General features: G+C 43.1%; 1 protein-coding gene across 1 annotated transcript in view; it reads left to right on the top strand.

Moving 5' to 3' along the window:
- The window catches only part of LOC139757324 (zwei Ig domain protein zig-8-like), a 100,385-nt gene extending 82,717 nt beyond the window's left edge, over nt 1–17,668 (top strand). Inside the window, exons 4-8 of the mRNA XM_071677748.1 lie at nt 1,261–1,341; nt 5,499–5,631; nt 7,512–7,601; nt 11,601–11,792; nt 15,946–17,668. Of these exons, the coding sequence (XP_071533849.1) occupies nt 1,261–1,341; nt 5,499–5,631; nt 7,512–7,601; nt 11,601–11,746 (450 nt within the window). The 3' untranslated portion in view covers nt 11,747–11,792; nt 15,946–17,668. The remainder of the gene's footprint in view (nt 1–1,260; nt 1,342–5,498; nt 5,632–7,511; nt 7,602–11,600; nt 11,793–15,945) is intronic.
- The last annotated feature ends 763 nt before the right edge of the window (nt 17,669–18,431 follow it).

The raw sequence follows: 18,431 nt of genomic DNA on the forward strand, positions 1-18,431 counted from the left end.
AATTCATACTGTCTGCCCTTATTAATTCCCCGTCGCCACCCCGCCACACATGAAATGACAGCCCCCTCCCCCCGCATGTGCGCGAGGTAGAGCTAGGAAAAGACAACAAAGGCCACATTCGTTCACACTCAGTCTCTAGCAAATGGATTTGTATGTAGCATTTATGGATCTGGAGAAGGCATATGATAGAGTTGATAGAGATCCTCTGTGGAAGGTATTAAGAATATATGGTGTGGGAGGCAAGTTGTTAGAAGCAGTGAAAAATTTTTATCGAGGATGTAAGGCATGTGTACGTGTAGGAAGAGAGGAAAGTGATTGGTTCTCAGTGGATGTAGGTTTCCGGCAGGGGTGTGTGATGTCTCCATGGTTGTTTAATTTGTTTATGGATGGGGTTGTTAGGGAGGTGAATGCAAGAGTTTTGGAAAGAGGGGCAAATATGCAGTCTGTTGTGGATGAGAGAGCTTGGTAAGTGAGTCAGTTGTTGTTGGCTGATGATACATCGCTGGTGGCTGATTCGGGTGAGAAACTGAAAAAGCTGGTGACTGAATTTGAAGTGTGTGAAAGAAGAAAGCTGAGAGTAAATGTGAATAAGAGCAAGGCTATTAGGTACAGTTGGGTTGAGGGACAAGTCAATTGGGAGGTAAGTCTGAATGGAGAAAAACTGGAGGAAGTGAAGTGTTTTAGATATGTGGGAGTAGATTTGGCAGCGGATGGATGTCATAAAGTCTTTTTGTAATTTAGCGATATACAGTAATTTAAGTATAGATGAAATTACTATCTGTAACGGTTTAGTGTATGCCAGTTTGTCCAAACCAGTGGCATCTAATTGCCCTAAAAGATTTATAGGAGGTATTTACACCTTAAAAAAAAGACAAGGATATACATATTACTAAAGCAGAAAAGGTTAACACGTGATTTTAGACAAAAGTAACTATCTATCTAAAATGAATGATCTTCTAAATTACGACACAACATATTCTAAACTCAGTAAAAATCCCTTAGAAGAAGTTAATTCTCATCTCAATAAAGAAATGAAAGGTAATAGTTCTCTTATCAAAAGTCTGTCACCTTTGTCCCCTTCATTGCCATATATGTATGGACTTATCTAAACACATAAACAGAATTTTCCAGCAAGACCTATTGTGAGTTCAGTAGGCTCCATCACATGTAAATTGTCAAAATGGTTAGTTTATTAAGCCCCCGGTGTTCTGCGGTATGTTCATCATGTGTGTGTTCATCTCCTCCCTGTCTGGTCTGCAGCAAGTGTCCTGGATCAGGAAGCGGGACCTCCACGTGATGAGCTCAGGCGTGGTGGTCTTCGCGTCGGACCAGAGATTTCAGGTACGTGGTCCGAGTTCATAACGTGGGACACAAGACCATAAGCTGTTTGCGTAGGCTCTGGGTGACTTCTCTGATTTTTTTTTTTTTTTCTATTCTGTAGAAACAGCTGTCTCTTCTGTATTTTCTTTTTATTATCATTTTATAGTTTTGGGGTAAGTACAATGCTTCAGGTCCTGCTCTCATACAAAGATGTTCCTAAAAAGTACTGCCTTACGCTGGTGATTCTTCATTGCCTCGAGAACAAGTCACCAGTCTCTTCATGATCCAGTGGCAATTCTACCACCATAACCAGCACGAAGCCAGCTGGGCACCATCATCTATACCACCTGGACTCACCACCAACATCCTCAGGCTAACTAGGCACAACCATCTCCATCCTTAACTACCTTGTACATTACCACGTCCACCATCCAGGAGCCAGCTTGGTACAACACCTCCACCATCCAGGAGCCAGCTTGGTACAACACCTCCACCATCCAGGAGCCAGCTTGGTACAACACCTCCACCATCCAGGAGCCAGCTTGGTACAACACCTCCACCATCCAGGAGCCAGCTTGGTACAGCACCTCCACCATCCAGGAGCCAGCTTGGTACAACACCTCCACCATCCAGGAGCCAGCTTGGTACAACACCTCCACCATCCAGGATCCAGCTTGGTACAGCACCTCCACCATCCAGGAGCCAGCTTGGTACAGCACCTCCACCATCCAGGAGCCAGCTTGGTACAACACCTCCACCATCCAGGATCCAGCTTGGTACAGCACCTCCACCATCCAGGATCCAGCTTGGTACAACACCTCCACCATCCAGGAGCCAGCTTGGTACAGCACCTCCACCATCCAGGAGCCAGCTTGGTACAACACCTCCACCATCCAGGAGCCAGCTTGGTACAGCACCTCCACCATCCAGGATCCAGCTTGGTACAACACCTCCACCATCCAGGAGCCAGCTTGGTACAGCACCTCCACCATCCAGGAGCCAGCTTGGTACAGCACCTCCACCATCCAGGATCCAGCTTGGTACAGCACCTCCACCATCCAGGAGCCAGCTTGGGTACAGCACCTCCACATCCAGGACCAGCTTGGTACAGCACCTCCACCATCCAGGATCCACTTGGTACAAACACCTCCACCATCCAGGAGCCAGCTTGGTACAGCACCTCCACCATCCAGGATCCAGCTTGGTACAACACCTTCCACCATCCAGAGCCACTTGGTACAGCACCTCCACCATCCAGGACCAGCCTGGTACAGAGCACCTCCACCATCCAGGAGCCAGCTTGGTACAAGCACCTCAACCATCCAGGAGCCAGCTTGGTACAACACCTCCACCATCCAGGATCCAGCTTGGTACAACACCTCCACCATCCAGGATCCAGCTTGGGTACAGCACCCTCACCATCCAGGAGCCAGCTTGGTACAGCACCTCCACCATCCAGGAGCCAGCTTGGTACAGCACACCTCTACCACTCCAGGAGCCAGCTTGGTACAGCACCTCCACCATCCAGGAGCCAGATTGTGTACAGCACCTCCACCATCCAGGGATCCAGCTTGTACAGCACCTCGACCATCCAGGAGCCAGCTTGGTACAACACCTCCTCCATCCAGGATCCAGCTTGGTACAGCACCTCCACCATCCAGGAGCCAGCTTGTACAGCACTCCACCATCCAGGAGCCAGCTTGGTACAAGCACCTCCACCATCCAGAGCCAGCTTGGTACAACATAACCTCCACCATCCAGGAGCCAGCTTGGTACAACACCTCCACCATCCAGGAGCCAGCTTGGTACAACACCTCCACCATCCAGGATCCAGCTTGGTACAACACCTCCACCATCCAGGAGCCAGCTTGGTACAGCACCTCCACCATCCAGGAGCCAGCTTGGTACAGCACCTCCACCATCCAGGAGCCAGCTTGGTACTGCACCTCCACCATCCAGGAGCCAGCTTGGTACAACACCTCCACCATCCAGGAGCCAGCTTGGTACATCACCTCTACCACCCAGGAGCCAGCTTGGTACTGCACCTCCACCATCCAGGAGCCAGCTTGGTACAACACCTCCACCATCCAGGAGCCAGCTTGGTACTGCACCTCCACCATCCAGGAGCCAGCTTGGTACTGCACCTCCACCATCCAGGAGCCAGCTTGGTACTGCACCTCCACCATCCAGGAACCAGCTTGGTACAGCACCTCCACCATCCAGGAGCCAGCTTGGTACAACACCTCCACCATCCAGGATCCAGCTTGGTACAGCACCTCCACCATCCAGGAGCCAGCTTGGTACAGCACCTCCACCACCCAGGAGCCAGCTTGGTACAACACCTCCACCATCCAGGAGCCAGCTGGTACAGCACCTCCACCATCCAGGAGCCAGCTTGGTACAGCACCTCCACCATCCAGGAGCCAGCTTGGTACAGCACCTCCACCATCCACGATCCAGCTTGGTACAGCACCTCCACCATCCAGGAGCCAGCTTGGTACAGCACCTCCACCATCCAGGATCCAGCTTGGTACAGCACCTCCACCATCCAGGAGCCAGCTTGGTACAACACCTCCACCATCCAGGATCCAGCTTGGTACAGCACCTCCACCATCCAGGATCCAGCTTGGTACAGCACCTCCACCATCCAGGAGCCAGCTTGGTACAGCACCTCCACCATCCAGGAGCCAGCTTGGTACAGCACCTCCACCACCCAGGAGCCAGCTTGGTACAACACCTCCACCATCCAGGAGCCAGCTTGGTACAGCACCTCCACCATCCAGGAGCCAGCTTGGTACAGCACCTCCACAATTCAATGGTCAATAGGAGACTAATTCTACCAGTTGGACATATTCAGTTTTACTATCCTGTAGTGTACCATCATTACTGCAACTCAGTACCTGATTGGATACTGCCATCTCCACCATCCTGAGTCGATATGAGTACCACCATTTCTGTACCTCCTGAGGTCAGCTGGCCATCTCCACCATTGTGAATCTGTATGAGTGCCACCACCTCTGTACCTCCTGAGGTCAGCTGGCCATCCTCACCAGGCTGAGGTGAGTAGGCCTCGCCACCATCGTTTAGAGACCAGATGAGCAACGCCGCCTACGCCATCATGAGTCTAGATGACATTGCACTTGCATGATCCTTTCGATATTTGGGTACTTTCATCTCTACATCTTGAAGCCAGCTGGGCTTCACGATTTCCACCTACTGAAGCCACCTGGTCACCACCATCTCCATATACCCCCCCCATCTCCATATCCACAAACTAGCAAGGCACCACCATCCTATGGCCACGTAGATATTACAGTCTTCATCATCCTAAAGCCAGCTGGACAATACAGTCTTCACCATCCTAAGACCAGTCAGACACCAGTCTTCAACGTTCTAAGGCCAGCCAGACATCACAGTTCTCTTCATCTTCAAGCTTGTTGTAAGCCACCAACACCACGACCACCATCTTTAGGTCATCTTGACACCGTCACTTCCATCATCCTGACCCCAGCTGACACCACCACTTCCCTCTGGCCTCGATATCCTCACCTTGCTCAACAAACGTCCTGCAGCCATACCCTGGACACAAATATTCTCTTTGTGGATTTCTGGCCGAACTCAGATGCTCTCTTAACATTAACTCTTGGAATTACAATGTTACAATAAGAAGAAACTTTTAAAGAATCATAGATTTTTTTTTTTTTTTTTTTTTTTTTTTTTTTTTTTCCAAAAGAAGGAACAGAGAAGGGGGCCAGGTGAGAATATTCCCTCAAAGGCCCAGTCCTCTGTTCTTAACGCTACCTCGCTATCGCGGGAAATGGCGAATAGTATGAAAAAAAAAAAAAAAATGAAAAAGATTATGATTCCCTCGCTGATCTAATTTCGCTAAAGAGTATCTCAATGTTTGTATACATTGCTTGTTTTTGAACTAATATAGAAAAGATTGATCGATTCTTCTTTATCAAATGTATTGCTGGATTTATTGTTATGTCATTCATGATGTATTTCTTGACTGATGCATAAAGATTATTTTTATTCAGTCTTTACCTAATAACTTTATCAACATGTCTTTGATGTACTTTGTTAAGAAATCGCTATAGATCCATATCTTTACCATACTCTATCACATGAATGTTACATGAAGAAACGCATGCATGATTATGTGTTCACTGTCACAGGTAATTCACCCAGACAAGTCGGAGAACTGGACACTGCAGATCAAGTACGCGCAGCTGAGGGACGCAGGCGTCTACGAGTGTCAAGTCAACACTGAACCCAAAATGTTCATATCCTACGTCCTCAGTGTTGTTGGTAAGTCTAGGTTGGGGCTGGAATGTACACGATGAACGATGCTTAGTTTGGCTAATCTTAGCTATTTTTCCTTCCCTTAACCAACAAGAAACACTCCAGTTCTCCAACCATCCTCCACTGTAACATTTTTCTTAATTTCTTATTGGATGGGTAATGAAGTAGGGAAAGGGTGGGAAAGAGAAAGGTAAAGTTTTAAAATGGTGAGAGTTAAAGGGTATATGAGTGTATGGTGTGATCATGTGGAGTGTGTGAAAGAATACTATGCAAATAGATGTTTGGTGCCTTTCTATATACCTGTGGCAGACTGTGTGTATGCATCAATATGCCTTTGTGTGACTAAAGATCTCATTATCTGTAGTCATGTTTACGGGTAGGTGTATATCCGAATGCTTATCTTTTGTGTTTAACCGTGCTAGCATTTTGTGTATGTTTTTCTTTCTAATTGTGTTTGTGACATGTTCAGTGTGTGTGTGTGTGTGTGTGTGTGTTTCTGTGCGGGTGTTTCAGCCCCCCCCCCCCCCCCCCAAAAAAAAAAAAAAATATCGGTTTCATTCAAAATGCATTTATAGTGAAATATTTACACATTCTTTTGATAAAATTTCCTTTAGGATCCAGTTATAAACTGTGTGAATATTTTTCCAAGATAATTCAGTCTGTAACCGCGGGGCTAATGATAGAAACCTTGCAAATTAGCACGAAATTTCCCACTATGTGCAGAGTGCAGCTGAACTCTATTTCATGATTCCAATTCTTTATTTTCTGTTTATTTGATCCTTTTTTCCATCGCTATTTTTCCTATAATGAAATCTCAGTCACTTATTTCTGCTTTTTCCTATTGGTCAGTTTTGAAACAGTTTTTCCTATTGGTCAGTTTTGAAACAGTGTTTCCTATTGGCCAGTTTTGAAAGTTTTTCTTCCTCCATCAGAGCCTAAAGTGCTAATTCACTACAACCATTGTTATTTTCCACCCTTCTTGACCAGACACCAGACCAGATGACCCTGTGGACTTCTTTGATATTTGACAGACGTTTGCGCGCCCATGGGCGGGCGTGGCCTTATACCGTAACATTACAACGCATTATGCACACTACACACCAGACTGCATCATGGCGAAGGTCGCTTTTGCAACGATCCAGTCATTCATCGCATAGTCATACCAGTCAGCCAATCAGCGTCGTCCTGCGTTGCATTACTACCACCTTCTAGAATACGACGATGCGAAGCTTCGTCACCTTTGCAGTCAACCACCCGTCGTCTGGTTCTTGAGTACTGGCCAATGTCTCAATGTACACCATACACAACACGTACAAACCACACCATATCACACTATAACATCCGCTCTACAACATCCCTACACACAATACATGCTATGAATACCATGATTTATTCACCATGCGCATCACACACGACATCACACCACATCACACCGCATCACACACGACATCATACCACATCACACCGCATCACACACGACATCATACCACATTACACCGCATCACTCACGACATCATACCACATCACACCGCATCACACACGACATCATACCACATTACACCGCATCACTCACGACATCACACCACATCACACCGCATCACACACGACATCATACCACATTACACCGCATCACACACGACATCATACCACATTACACCGCATCACACACGACATCATACCACATTACACCGCATCACACCACATCACACAACATAACACCGCATCACGCCGCATCACACACGACATCACACCACATCACACCGCATCACACACGACATCATACCACATTACACCACACTCAACACCTGAATTATGAGAAAATGTTACCCTGGTACCCAACACGCTAGGCAAGGGAAGTAGATAACGACTTCACGAATGTCTTGCAGAATCCAGAGCAACCATTGTGGGGCCCGAGTACGTCAAGGCTGGGAGCACCATCAACCTTACGTGCATCATCAACCAGCTCAACATGCAAGGTACGTCACACATCAACCTTACGTGCATCATCAACCAGCTCAACATGCAAGGTACGTCACACATCAACCTTACGTGCATCATTAACCAGCTCAACATGCAAGGTACGTCACACATCAACCTTACGTGCATCATTAACCAGCTCAACATGCAAGGTACGTCACACATCAACCTTACGTGCATCATTAACCAGCTCAACATGCAAGGTACGTCACACATCAACCTTACGTGCATCATTAACCAGCTCAACATGCAAGGTACGTCACACATCAACCTTACGTGCATCATTAACCAGCTCAACATGCAAGGTACGTCACACATCAACCTTACGTGCATCATTAACCAGCTCAACATGCAAGGTACGTCACACATCAACCTTACGTGCATCATTAACCAGCTCAACATGCAAGGTACGTCACACATCAACCTTACGTGCATCATCAACCAGCTCAACATGCAAGGTACGTCACACATCAACCTTACGTGCATCATTAACCAGCTCAACATGCAAGGTACGTCACACATCAACCTTACGTGCATCATTAACCAGCTCAACATGCAAGGTACGTCACACATCAACCTTACGTGCATCATCAACCAGCTCAACATGCAAGGTACGTCACACATCAACCTTACGTGCATCATCAACCAGCTCAACATGCAAGGTACGTCACACATCAACCTTACGTGCATCATTAACCAGCTCATCATGCAAGGTACGTCACACATCAACCTTACGTGCATCATCAACCAGCTCAACATGCAAGGTACGTCACACATCAACCTTACGTGCATCATTAACCAGCTCATCATGCAAGGTACGTCACACATCAACCTTACGTGCATCATCAACCAGCTCAACATGCAAGGTACGTCACACATCAACCTTACGTGCATCATTAACCAGCTCAACATGCAAGGTACGTCACACATCAACCTTACGTGCATCATTAACCAGCTCAACATGCAAGGTACGTCACACATCAACCTTACGTGCATCATTAACCAGCTCAACATGCAAGGTACGTCACACATCAACCTTACGTGCATCATTAACCAGCTCAACATGCAAGGTACGTCACTCTCACGAGGCAAACACTGACATGACTCAATAATATTTCTTGCAGTAACTGTGTGTACCAGACATTACCCAGGAGACGTATGTGGCCAACTGTTTGCCACCACCAAAAGCCAATGCGTTTTCGGTTTATATGAAGATGATTACTTAAGGATCTTGTCTTGCGAGTGTCAGATTATGATGTTGATACATTTCTAGTTTTCATATCACCAATCATATGATTTCTTTATTGTAAATGATTTAAACAATCAGTATCTAAACAGTGAAATTGCTTACAAATCTGACCAAAACGGTAAACTACCATTTCTATAATTTCCACAGGAAAGTCAGGCAACTTCCTTAGCGCATCAATTGATAGGAAAATCCATGTTCACGAGTTTGGAAAAAATAACAATGAATTACAATGTAGCTTCATTTGTACTGTAGTAAATAGAGCCCATCATGTAGCCCCAGTTGGCACAAACCTCTATCCACTACATTCTCTTCCACTAATCGTTTCAGCTGGTTTTCCGATGAATCGTAATGAAACACCTAAAAGCAATCAACTCTGTAAACTCATCAGTCCTTTAAAAAGCAGACAGTGATAACAAGAACGCAATAGTATTTAATCCTAACCCTTTCGTTGGTTATCAAAATAATACCATTAGAAACAATTTGTCAACTTTTGTTTCTTCCGGAGTTTCCACTGAAATAACGCTTGTACCTAGATTTAAATATACAACCCTACAGTTGTCTAGTATGTATCGCATGTGTGAGGGCTACTGTTAGGTAAGATGACCAGGTACCAAAGAAGTGGCAATTCCATGACTGACGTGGTCACTCCTCGAAGTTGCTTTCGTGGTAGAAGGAAAGAGACCGAAGCTTGGCTCCCTAGTATATCAAGGAATACAAAGGAATTAAAACAGTTACAGACAGTTGTGTCTTTTCAAAGCTGTTTGTGTTAGTGAAAGATATAAGAAACACAAAAATGTGTAATAAAAGTTAGAAGACATACAAATAATTCAAAGAGAAAAACCAACAAATAGTCATTTTGACTATGGAGGCGCAAACAATGAAACTCGCTGAATTGAAGCGAAGTGTTTATCAAGTCTGTTCTTAAAAACTACTATTGAAGAAAAAGTACTTCGACTCATTCGAGATAGATCGTTTGCCCGCGAATATGTCTCCATTACTATGAGTAAAATCAGACGAATCGAGTCTTGGGTAACTTGATAGATCAATGTTATTAAAGCATTTGATCATTTCAAATACGTTAATTAGATTACCTCTTAACCCTCTCTTTTCAAGCTAGATAGACCCACGTCGTTTAATCTGATCTCGTACCATTTGTTTACCAGCCTGGGAATCATACTGGCAGCCCTATACTGTACTATATCCATTGTCAAATTCTCTTTTTCAGGTAGAGTGACCGAAACTGAACACAACATTCAAGATGTGGACGAACAAATAAACTGTAGAGAGTAAGGATGACTGCGAAGGCTTTACCTATGTAACCAAGAATTTTGTTTGTTCTTTTCACTGCTTCTGTGCACTGCTCACTTGGTTTTAGTTCACCAGAGATTATTACACATAAGTCTTTCTTCATCATTTTCATTTTGTAGTTCAACAGAATTCATACAGTAGCTTGCCGTTTCGTTTTTACTTCTCATATGTAAAACTTTGCACTTATCGATATTCGATTTCATTTCCCACCTATGAGCACAGTCTATTGGTTTGTCTATGTTAATTTGAGGCGTCCCTATTGTGCTACAGTGGAAAAATCTTATTTGAATAAGTGACAAGAGTCAAGCCCTGTGTAGTACAAAAGATAAAAAGCATTGAACTATTGGTTGAAAACACAGATTAGGATACCGAATTCCAAAGACTAAAGACATGAGTAATGTTACACGAGATTTCGTGAGATCTAAGGTAAGGGAAATTATAAGTATGTTCTAGGAGTATAGGAAGGAGAGAGAAGTAAGGAAGAAAATTTGCAGAGCAATTATCAATAAATAAAAGGTACTGCATATACATGCTGTCTAAAATCTATAGGTAAGGCAGAAGTCAGATGGGTTATAGAGAGTACAAGAAAGCAAGAAACAAAAATTGTAGAATAAGGAAGGAGGAACACATATTGCCAGCACATCAGAGATGCACCTGAGACTTTGGCACGGATTCAATAAGAGCAAATGATAAACGTGGGGGATACAGATGGCATTGTTACTCACAAAGACAACTGCGGGTGTAAGCATCAATGTGTATTAACCGTACGGGAGAGAAAAAAGTCCCTGAAAAGAGTTGACCTCAGAAGGCGAGACATACGGGGTCTTAAAAACAAATTAGGTCTACCATAGAAGGTAGATGGACCAGAAGGTTTTTCATGCAATCGTAAAACTCAAAACTACAAAAATGACAAATAATGTTTACTGTTCATATGAAATGCGTCCTGTGTCAGTGATATGATTCACAAGACTAAGGCTGCAGCTCCTCCTTTAGGAAAATAAGTTCACTAGTTGTGATATCTTACTGTTACCACATGACTTATCATTATGGATGAGAACCAACAAGGAAGCAAATCTTGTTTGAAAAGATTATGAACTAGCAGCATGAGTGTCTCTGCAAGAGGTGAGGAATATTACTAATACCAAACTGAAGTTTTTTGCCTTAAGAAATGTAAAGGGCTTTGATAAGAAGCTATGCTATCATACTGCATTTCCTACGTTGTTGCGACATTTGCGTATTCTTAGTAAACACCTGAATGGATACATAAGCATTTGGATATAAAAATTTAAGAATACATACAAAAAATAAGAGAGAGAGAGAGAGAGAGAGAGAGAGAGAGAGAGAGAGAGAGAGAGAGAGAGAGAGAGAGAGAGAGAGAGAGAGAGAGAGAGAGAGAGAGAGAGAGAGAGAGCCGATTGGCTCAAGATATCTTTCATGTTAGGTTTAGTGTACTGGTACCACAACCGGGACATCCTGGACTACGAGGGTACAGTGAGGATCAGTACACGGGAGAACCACGAGGGCACTGTCTCCCACCTCACCATCAAGGAGGCTACACCCAAGGACTCAGGCAACTACACCTGCTGACCCACGTCTGCACACGCGGCCTCCGTCATCATTAATGTTGTCGAAGGTATGTATTATGTCACTTTATAATGAGATGGTCTTGATCAGGGCGTTCACTCACCCGTGCACTCTCTGCTAACTTAGCGGTTACAACAGAAGTCAATATAAGTGTTAGAGTATTTACTATGACAATTTAGAACAGGAATGTTTCCCTGGTGTAAGGGGCGCTTTGTGAAGTGAGTGGCGTTTATGATCCAGGTGATCTAATGACACATAAGTAACCTAATAGTTATACGAATCATAATTTGCAGAGAACTTGGAGAGAGTGGAACATGGGTCTCTTACTGAATGCAAGTCATGTAGTTGTAAAGAGGAGTCATAACATAGTCCACTTACCGACTGAGACAGTTGAAAGTTATGCAGATGATGCTTGCTATGTTCTTCCTAATACACGATCATTGTCTTAAGGTCAAACGTGACTGCGGAACTTGCAGTGTTAGGCAGGACTTAGTCGCAAAGCTTGCGTGCCTTGGAGAATTAGATCCTAAACTTTAATAAAGAAAGCACAAATATGTTCGTACTAAGATCTTTATAGTGCTATGACACAAGATACTGAAGTATGCTTTAACAATGATCATTTAGATGTGTGAATGTGTAAATGTCGTGTGACATATTAGCATTCACCGCTGCCACAAACCCTTCTACTTACACCATATCAAAATGTTTCATCTTTATTGTTGATGCCACATCATAATGTGTGGTAAGCTTACGTTCCTGCAGGAGTTCATGGCACAGTAATCATTCAAGGTGGAGGAGCACAAGAAGAAATACACAAGGAATAAAGCTAGAGTACAAAAACTGAGTATTGTGAACAGGGTGTAACCAGAGTGCTTGGAGGTGGTGGTGTAGTCGACTGTACAGGAGTGAGAGGGTGTGGAGCATCATGTTGTTGTGGGTATGAGAGGGTGTGGAGCATCATGTTGTTGTGGGTGTGAGAGGGTGTGGAGCATCATGATGTTGTAGGAGTGAGAGGGTGTGGAGCATCATGTTGTTGTGGGTATGAGAGGGTGTGGAGCATCATGTTGTTGTGGGTGTGAGAGGGTGTGGAGCATCATGATGTTGTAGGTGTGAGAGGGTGTGGAGCATCATGATGTTGTAGGTGTGAGAGGGTGTGGAGCATCATGATGTTGTAGGTGTGAGAGGGTGTGGAGCATCATGATGTTGTAGGTGTGAGAGGGTGTGGAGCATCATGGCGTTGTAAGACACAGGGGGTGTGGAGCATCATGTTGTTGTAGGTGTGAGAGGGTGTGGAGCATCATGTTGTTGTGGGTATGAGAGGGTGTGGAGCATCATGTTGTTGTGGGTATGAGAGGGTGTGGAGCATCATGATGTTGTAGGTGTGAGAGGGTGTGGAGCATCATGATGTTGTGGGTGTGAGAGGGTGTGGAGCATCATGGCGTTGTAAGACAAAGAGGGTGTGGAGCATCATGTTGTTGTAGGTGTGAGAGGGTGTGGAGCATCATGTTGTTGTGGGTATGAGAGGGTGTGGAGCATCATGTTGTTGTGGGTATGAGAGGGTGTGGAGCATCATGTTGTTGTGGGTGTGAGAGGGTGTGGAGCATCATGGCGTTGTAAGACACAGGGGGTGTGGAGCATCATCATGTAGGAGATGAGGCGTTGCAGATGGATGGATCTGACGAGGAGGAGAAGCTGAGACACCACAAAAAGGTGAGTGCGAACGATGCATGTAATCAAGGAGAGTGTTTGTTGACATTTTAGCTGAACTGTTGAAACTGATTGTTGAAGGAAGTTTTATATTGTGGAGACTGATGTGCTTCTTAAGAAAGAACAGAAACATAAACTTCAGAGAAGAGCCAGATATTACTGTATTTCGAGGGACGGCAAGTGTGTACTACAGCAAGAAAAACATAGTTGTAGTTGATGTTGTCACTGACTTGCAGTCTTGTGAAGATGGTTCAAAGCCTACTGGAGCATTAACGAGGAAACGTACAATAAACAAGTGAAGTAATATGATTTTTCAAAACAAAGGAAGTCGAACCAAACTAGGGCTAAACAAATAACATTAACCAATGTTTGCTGAAGGTAATGAATGTGTCATCTTGCTTTTATCAAAGAAAGATAATCTTTTCATGAAAATATAGAGTTCTGTACAATCACTCCCAGCAATGTAAGTTACGCAGTCACATTTAACTTTAAGACAATAATCGTGTATTAGAAAGAATCAACTCAGAAGATGTATAGATGTATCAACTCAGAGGATGTATAGATGTATCAACTCAGAGGATGTATAGATGTATCAACTCAGAGGATGTATAGATGTATCAACTCAGAGGATGTATAGATGTATCAACTCAGAGGATGTATAGATGTATCAACTCAGAGGATGTATAGATGTATCAACTCAGAGGATGTATAGATGTATCAACTCAGAGGATGTATAGATGTATCAACTCAGAGGATGTATAGATGTATCAACTCAGAAGATGTATAGATGTATCAACTCAGAGGATGTATAGATGTATCAACTCAGAGGATGTATAGATGTATCAACTCAGAGGATGTATAGATGTATCAACTCAGAGGATGTATAGATGTATCAACTCAGAGGATGTATAGATGTATCAACTCAGAGGATGTATAGATGTATCAACTCAGAGGATGTATAGATGTATCAACTCAGAGGATGTATAGATGTATCAACTCAGAGGATGTATAGATGTATCAACTCAGAGGATGTATAGATGTATCAACTCAGAGGATGTATAGATGTATCAACTCAGAAGATGTATAGATGTATCAACTCAGAGGATGTATAGATGTATCAACTCAGAGGATGTATAGATGTATCAACTCAGAGGATGTATAGATGTATCAACTCAGAGGATGTATAGATGTATCAACTCAGAGGATGTATAGATGTATCAACTCAGAGGATGTATAGATGTATCAACTCAGAGGATGTATAGATGTATCAACTCAGAGGATGTATAGATGTATCAACTCAGAGGATGTATAGATGTATCAACTCAGAGGATGTATAGATGTATCAACTCAGAGGATGTATAGATGTATCAACTCAGAGGATGTATAGATGTATCAACTCAGAGGATGTATAGATGTATCAACTCAGAGGATGTATAGATGTATCAACTCAGAGGATGTATAGATGTATCAACTCAGAGGATGTATAGATGTATCAACTCAGAGGATGTATAGATGTATCAACTCAGAGGATGTATAGATGTATCAACTCAGAGGATGTATAGATGTATCAACTCAGAGGATGTATAGATGTATCAACTCAGAGGATGTATAGATGTATCAACTCAGAGGATGTATAGATGTATCAACTCAGAGGATGTATAGATGTATCAACTCAGAGGACGTATAGATGTATCAACTCAGAGGATGTATAGATGTATCAACTCAGAGGATGTATAGATGTATCAACTCAGAGGATGTATAGATGTATCAACTCAGAGGATGTATAGATGTATCAACTCAGAGGATGTATAGATGTATCAACTCAGAGGATATATAGATGTATCAACTCAGAGGATGTATAGATGTATCGATGAAAAAAGTTTTGGTTCTTCATGTTCATCATTAAAACTTGCGATGAGCTGGTATTCCAAGGGTATATCTGTTTTGTGAAAATTAGATCATCTTTTTACTTACTGAATTTCTGTTTTAGGTCTTAAGTGATGGTGTATTATTTGCAATGAGAATATGAAAGGCACGTGTAAGTGGCTCGATCTTCCGTGCTTTCACTTCTGAATCTACTTATGTATTGATAGATGGTCGTACAAAGATTCCCTTCAGAAGCTGAATCGAAAAAGGTATAAGGTAGAATTAAGAATAGAACAGATCTATGTAATGAAACTCAGCATTATTCTGACGTTTGTTAATGTGCATTGAAATGACCAATTATTGGCGTTAACATCAACAACAGATACTGGTTATGAATACATTATCTTTAATATTATCCTAAAGTTCTTGAGAGCCGTAAGTGGAGTCATGTGAACAGTTTGGTGTATGCAAAACTAAACATGAGAATTTCTTGAACATTGTGAGCTTACAGACACAAGATTGTGGTACTGCTACAAAAATAGTGAATGCTGCCGTGTATTGTAGAGTAGGCTGAGGGAGGGAGGGAGTGAGTCGAGGATATTCCTCATGTTGTGTTGTACTTCCTGCAGGAGAGCAGCCGGCAGCTATGCAGACCGGCGGTGGCAGCAGAGCCAGCCATTGCATGTCACTCCTGCTGGTGTTGTTACAGACTCTTGGTCTCCTCTTCACACTCCAGCCGGAGCACAGATGATGAACTAGCGGAGGTCGGGTGAGCGAGGAGAGGCTCGGGGAGGTCGCACCCCAGACGACATCTAACGCTACGCGATAATAAGACTTGGCCTTCTGTGCCATATATGCTACACCCTATGTAAACATTAAGTCATGCTGCTCAGAAGTCACACACAGATGTCATATCTTTCTTAAATATCACAACCTCCTCAGATATCACAACCTCCTCAGATATCACAACCTCCTCAGATATCACAACCTCCTCAGATATATTGCACTCTAATGCATGTTGTCACTCTATCACATCCTGCAAATGATATCACGTTCTACTTACATGAAATACCATATCATATGATGTCAAATTGTCACTTATTACCTATGCACTCTATTCTATCTTAACATCATACTTCATCACAGTGTCCTACATTAAGAAAGATGTCACAAGTACCTAAGCGTTACATCCAAATTAGATTTATTACGTCACGTTACGATGTTACACCGAATTAGAGACGTCACACGCTATTTCGACAGCATCTCATACCTTGACGCTATATCCAAAAATACAATGTCTCTCCAATCCACAGACAGCACACCTTACCACAGATGTTATACGATACCTTGACATTACATCATACCAAGACAACATACCTTGTTGAAAAATAACATACATTACCACAAATGTTCTACAATACCTTGACATTACATCATACCAATATAACATATCTTGTTGAAAAATAACATACATTACCACAAATGTCACGTTTTACTACGTATGTTGGACGCTACCAAGACATCACACTGAAGTCAATCATACCTCATCATAGAGTATCAAGTCTAATCACAAATATCATAACCTTTCAAGACATCACAGCCTTCCAAGACGTCTTTCCCCATCATCCATCACATCTCACTACAGATGTCATAATCTATCTTGGCACCATAGCCTCCCTACACTTCATATATCATAACACAACTTCACATGATAAAATATACGTCATCTCCGGTCACAACATCCTGCTAAAGTCACAGTCCGCCATAAACATCACACCTCAGCAAACGGTTCACAATGCCCTTTTAACACCATGTGTGATGTCACACTTGGCCATAATATTTCTCACTTTTTGATACCGGACCTAGCCGTCAGCCAGCCATAAATAATGTTTTGATTGTTTTATAAGCTTATCACAGAGTGTATGGGATGAGTGTTGCTCATCCGCATGACGAGGGTATCATGGAAAACAATGTATATTTATGTATATTAATGTGCTGTTTATTATGTAAATAGAGTAAGCATATAGATATATATTTCATGTGATGTACATAGTACTTATCAGTGTTGGAAATATTGCCCTGGGTTGGTTAAGAGGGTTGTTACACTCTGTTCTGGCAGAAATGTCGAGTGTTGCAAACCATCATCCTGCATGCGATTCATGCAACACTCTAAGGTGTTGTCTTCTCCTGGTCATGTGCAGCTCAACACTCGACATATATCTCCGACAGCACTCGGGTGTTGCGCTGGTCTTTTCACGTGCAGCTCAACGCCCACCACTTGAAAGTATCGTAGCTACTCTCGCTTTGTTACTGTAGTGGAAGTATCAATAAATAGTCTCAAAAATTTTCATATATCTCCCTTCATTCACCTCCAGATTTTCAGATTCAGATTCAGTTCAGGTCATAATATCAGTAAACGAGAAATAAATCAAACATATGTATACTCTGAGATGATATATACATGTCCAAGAATTCTTTAAAACCTTCAAGTCTTTGAATCCTGGAGTGCTTTCAAGTCCAGAGATTTGCAATTGTTCAGAAGTGTCCATAGATCTCGAATATCTCCATATAGTGAGCTGATCTGACCTAGGAATTTCATAGGACTCTCTAGCGTTTTCATGAAAGCCTTACGTTCTAGTGAATACTTGCACTTTTAGTGGAATATCTGTGAATCCTAGAATAGGAATCATCGTAAAAGGATTTGGTCGAACGCCATGATACGATGAACGTCATCAGGTGTTCAAGTGCCTGACTTGGTGAATATCTGGACCTCAAGTTATCCAGTCATGAAAGTTGCTGGAACCAACGAAGCTCGTAATGTTCCTGGAACTTCTGCAGGAGCTCGAGGTAGGAAGATTCCTTTTCATATTTGGGACTTCATATGTCCCGAGGATTCTTTGATCATTGAACATCCATGTATCATAGAATGTGTGAGTATACCAAAACGTCTTTTTTTGTTATGAAACATTTGCTCTAGATACGTTGCGTCTACTTTTTCATCCTTCATCCCGAAAGGTTTTAGAAAAGTAGATTAAATCCACTCAACATCGAGCGGATCCTGTGTGAGAAAGTCCAATGTCCTTCCCAGGAGGAACAAGGAAACTCGCCTCCACTA

This window comes from Panulirus ornatus, chromosome 25 (genome assembly GCF_036320965.1).
Source record: "Panulirus ornatus isolate Po-2019 chromosome 25, ASM3632096v1, whole genome shotgun sequence".
NCBI classification, from domain to species: Eukaryota; Metazoa; Arthropoda; class Malacostraca; order Decapoda; family Palinuridae; genus Panulirus; species Panulirus ornatus.